Source organism: Rhinichthys klamathensis, unplaced genomic scaffold (assembly GCF_029890125.1).
Source record: "Rhinichthys klamathensis goyatoka isolate OS25496 unplaced genomic scaffold, OSU_Roscu_1.1 h1tg000437l_1, whole genome shotgun sequence".
NCBI lineage: Eukaryota > Metazoa > Chordata > Actinopteri > Cypriniformes > Leuciscidae > Rhinichthys > Rhinichthys klamathensis.
Window position 1 is genome coordinate 536,812 of NW_026606933.1, and position 5,021 is coordinate 541,832.

Below are 5,021 nucleotides of genomic sequence, written 5' to 3' on the forward strand. Positions count from 1 at the left end.
ATATACCTCACTACTTCGCGATTCTGACTTCGACAGTTTTATTAAGAAAGAGTGGGCTTTCTTCCTGGAAATGAATGACTCTCCTGGGATTTCGCCATCGTTATTAAACAGGCAAAGCAGTAATTACAGGAAAAATAATATTATATTCATCATACAGGAAAAAAACAACAACAACAGCTGGAAAATAACTTAGAACAGAGAATTAAACTCCTCACAGATACCTACTCTACCAGCCCTAGTGAACAAATACAATGCAAACTAAACCATCGTAAAGCTGAACTCGATAGTATCATAAACCAAAAAACACAGTTTATTATCCAACAACTCAAATACAAACAATACCAATATTGTAACAAAATTTGTAAAAATTGTAAAAATTTAGCAAATCAACTAAAGCGTAAACAAGAAAAAGCAATTATTCCATCCATATACGATGATTCAGATAAATTAACCCAGAACCCACAAGAAAATAATAATGTATTCCGAACTTTCTACCAAAAATTATATTCTTCTAATCGCAATCCAGATGAAGTAGAAATAGAACATTTTCTAAAAGAATTAAAGCTACCATCAATGTCAAAAGAACAGGCAAATGCATTAGATACACCTCTCACTCATGCTGAACTCCATAAAGCATTAGACCAAATGCCAAATAACAAATCACCCGGACCTGATGGACTACCAGCTGAATTCTATAGACACTTCTGGCCAATTCTATCTCCTTTATTCCTCAAAGTTATTAAAGAAATTAAAACTACTTCGACAATACCAGCACACATGAATACGGCGGTTATGACACTTTTGCTAAAACCAAACAAAGATCCAATGCACCCTTCTAGTTACCGCCCTCTTTCATTAATAAACACAGATTTAAAAATCATTACCAAAGCATTAGCTACTAGAATAGAAACAGTTATCCCGATGTTAATTCACCATGATCAAACAGGTTTTATTAAACACAGGAGTGCTTCAGATAATATGCGTAGATTATTCAACCTAATTAACCTTGCCCAACAAAATCATACTAAAACTATAATTGTATATATCACTTGATGCCGAAAAAGCATTTGACAAAGTTAACTGGACATTTCTTTTTAACACTCTACATAGATTTGGCTTTGGAGAGTCATTCATCCACTGGATTAAAATATTATATCCTTCACCTAGGGCCAACAAATGGGATCACATCACCAAATTTCACACTTCACAGAGGGACCAGACAAGGATGCCCACTTTCTCCCTCTTTATTTGCCCTATTTATAGAACCACTTGCAGCAGCAAAACGACAAGGAATACAAAACGTCAATACACAACATAAGAGCTGTCTTTATGCAGATAATCTATTGTTATGTTTACAAAACCCTTATAAGTCATTGAAAGAAACCTTTAAAATTATTCATATTTTTTCAAAACTTTCTGATTATACAATAAACTGGAATAAATCAACAATATTACCACTTTCTGAGGGCGCCTGGGATTCCACAGCTCATGATTCTTCTCTTCCACTCCACACTGGCAACATTACATACTTGGGTATCAACATTTCCTCCAGACTGTCAGAGTTGTTTAATCTTAACTATACCCCACTTTTACAAAAAATTGGAGATGACTTAAAACGCTGGACTAACCTACCACTATCACTTATCGGTCGCATTGCTACAGTTAAAATGAAAACTTTACCACAAGTCAACTATCTGTTCTCAATGCTTCCAACAACACCCACCGATAAATGGTTCAAATCACTGGATTCATTAACCTCTCACTTCTATTGGAAAAATAAAACACCTAAAATATCACTGGAAAAATGACAAAAGACAAAAATCACACGGCGGCCTAGAATCTCCAAATTTTCAATATTACTTTTTAGCAAACCAGCTACAATATTTATATAAATGGATTCATAAAAATAATCATAATAATTCATGAATGGAATTAGAACCAAACCATTGCAAAGATACTTCAGTTTCAGACCTTGCCTTTCTACCAAAATCAATTAAGAAAATGCTCTATTTTAATAATATTACAGTTGCATCAACACTGACAGCCTGGTGGCAAGTAAACAAAATTAATAATTCACCATTAACATCATGCAGACACACCCCCATTTGGTTCAACCCTGATTTTCAATTATGCAATAAACCGATTAATTTTCCATCTTGGAAACAAAAAGGAATCACTCATTTCCATCACTTATTTGAAAACAACCAATTCGTATCATTTAAAATACTAGTCCAGAGGTACGGTCTTGGGGGAGAACAGTTTCTACAATATCAACAAATTAAATCCATAGTTAAAACCAAGATCAACATAATTAATAACCCACTTCATCCCTCTCAGTTAATGGAAGATATAATAAAAACCACTAATACCAACAAACTAATATCCAAACTACATAAACTTATATTAAATAATGATACTACAATTATAATACCCATGAATAAATGGGAACCCTATGCCAGGGTGTTATTTCTTGATCTGAGCTCTGCTTTTAATACCGTGCAGCCACACCTTATGCTCTTAAAACGAAATGGTATGGGTGTTAATCCATACATTGTTACGTATGCCAGTCACAGAAGTGAGACTGGAGTTACTGACGACTCGTTCAGGCGGTTCAGACTCGATTCTTTCTTTTGGGAGACAATAACTTTATAATAATACAATAACTTACACTTGACAACTTTGCAGAACGTTTACATTCACAAACAGTCGTATTACACACCGCGTGAAAGGGAATATTCGAAGAAGCATAATAGGGCACTTTAAGACCTTTTAACCAACTGATGCTGTTGGAAAAGTCCTATTTAAGTGTTGATTTGATTGAATAGGGCTGCAGTAATCAGGACTGGTTGTGTTTAGTCCAGCTCATCCACATTATAATACATTTCATAGATTTGAGGAATTAGTAACTACAGAGGAAAATACATTTTTACGCAGGCCTTGTTGGTATTGGATAACTTTTTGCTTCAATAAATAACATTTTCTTTTACAAACTATACTTTTTGTTTACTCAGGTTGTCTTTGTTTTATGTTTTAATTTCTGAATCAATTTAATATGAGATGTGCACAAAAATAAAATAAATCAGGATGAGGGCACATACTTTTTCACTGTATTATATGATTATATCACTGTATTGTCTTCTCTTCTTCTCTTCACTGTAATCTTGTGTTTTATGTTTTTTGTCCAATTCTAGGAAGAGTTCAATACAGCACTGAAGTCCTTACAAGAGAAACTTAAACGCAATGAAAAAATGAAAGGAGAGTTTGAGAAAACAGTTCAACACATCAAGGTGAGAAACCAGAATCAAGAGTCATGTATAGTATCACTGTAAACAGTTATGATTTAATATAATGGATTCCAGTTGATTATTTCTGTAAATGACGAGCATCAATCTGCTTCTGGATCCGTTATATGTCGGGTATCGAGTTTATCTCTGATATGAATGATGTGAAGTGTTGATGTGTGTCGATTGAGATGATTGAAGTGAATGTGATGTGATTTCAGGCTCAAGCTGAGCACACAGAGCGTCAGATTAAACAGCAGTTTGAGAAGCTTCATCAGTTTCTCAGAGATGAAGAAGAAGCTACAGTCACTGCACTGAGGGAGGAAGAGGAGCAGAAGAAGCAGAGGATGAAGGAGAAGCTGGAGGAGATGAACACACACATCTCAGCTCTTTCACACACACTCAAAGACATGGAGGAGATGATGGAAGCCAATGACGTCTGCTTTCTGAAGGTCTGATCTCAGATCATTGGTTGATCATTGGTTGATTGATTGAGTTTTTGATGATAATGGTGTGTTTGTTCTGCAGGAGTTTCCAGTCTCAATGGAAAGGTGAGTGATCTGCTCCTGTCTCTGGTCTCTCTGGTTCTGATCCAAAGCCACTGCAGTTCTGACTCCTGAATGTTCTTCCAGAGTCCAGAGCTCACGGCCGGATCCACAGATGGCTTCTGGAGCTTTGATTCATGTGCCGCGATACTTGGGCAACCTGCCGTTCAGAGTCTGGAAGAAGATGCAGGACATCGTCCAAAACAGTGAGTCTGACGGCAGGAGATCTGAGCTGGACATGATGGATGGGTGGAGAGATAAAGGCTCTATATGATACACAAACTGATAGATAGATAGATAGATAGATAGATAGATAGATAGATAGATAGATAGATAGATAGATAGATAGATAGATAGATAGATAGATAGATAGATAGATAGATAGATAGTTTAGTTAGTTTATTTGCCAGACTCATGTCAAAAAACCACGCAAGACAAGACAAATAACAACAAACAAAAAAAAAACAAAAAAAAATACAAGAATTAAAATACATACAGACATTTCAGCCAATGCACTGTCAGTCTGGCTGTGTACCTGGAGCAGCTCACTAAGGGATTTGAGAGTGCCACCATGATACTGTTGGTAGACTCATCCAGACGTTGCATAAACTTAAACATCAAATTTCTTAAAAGTGCTTTCAGTGTGATTACTCCTACAGATACAAACAGCTGACTAGCACTCCCTCCTCTAGGAACCTTGAGTAAAATTCTCATTGCTTCATTGTAGGGAACTTTTAACTTCTGCATGCTGGATTTTTTATAAGAAGACCAAATGATGGGCAGTATAAAGTGGTGTACAGTAAGCTTTACACCCCCCCAGGGGGGGATAAAGGGTACCGAGTACCCAGGGCCCGAGCCCCTGCATGCAGCATTAAATGGTATATATTGCATATATATATATATATATATATATATATATATATATATATATATATAACATCATATAGTTTTACCCAAACTGAATAATTAAGACAAGTTTAAGTTTATATGGGTAAATTTTCTATAAATATTTTTGAGTCTTCATTTTCTTTTCTGACATAGCCTACTCCGGTTCTTGTTAAAACACACTAGACATGCAAATTATGAGCATTTTAGGCACTTTTTGTGTGAAATCATATTTATTTTGTCCATCAAAAGTGTGCTTTTACTTTAATTGAGTGTGAGCTGCGCAGCAAAAATAGATTGTGCCTAAACC

General features: G+C 35.6%; 1 protein-coding gene across 1 annotated transcript; it reads left to right on the top strand.

Annotated features, from left to right (window-relative positions):
* The first annotated feature begins 3,072 nt into the window (after positions 1-3,072).
* LOC130071348 (E3 ubiquitin-protein ligase TRIM35-like) lies at positions 3,073-4,132 on the top strand. The gene is made up of 4 exons (XM_056236090.1): positions 3,073-3,287; positions 3,503-3,733; positions 3,810-3,832; positions 3,914-4,132. The coding sequence occupies exons 1-4, from the start codon at positions 3,249-3,251 to the stop codon at positions 4,098-4,100; spliced, it is 480 nt and encodes a 159-aa protein (XP_056092065.1). The 5' UTR covers positions 3,073-3,248; the 3' UTR covers positions 4,101-4,132.
* Positions 4,133-5,021: the final 889 nt, after the last annotated feature.

What these genes read in the sequence shown, in the direction of transcription:
- LOC130071348 (XM_056236090.1), top strand. Translation starts at nt 3,249, where the DNA reads ATGAAAGGAGAGTTTGAGAAAACAGTTCAACACATCAAG. An exon ending in ATGACGTCTGCTTTCTGAAG is followed by an intron (nt 3,734 to 3,809) that starts GTCTGATCTCAG and finishes TTTGTTCTGCAG; the next exon opens with GAGTTTCCAGTCTCAATGGA. An exon ending in TTTCCAGTCTCAATGGAAAG is followed by an intron (nt 3,833 to 3,913) that starts GTGAGTGATCTG and finishes ATGTTCTTCCAG; the next exon opens with AGTCCAGAGCTCACGGCCGG.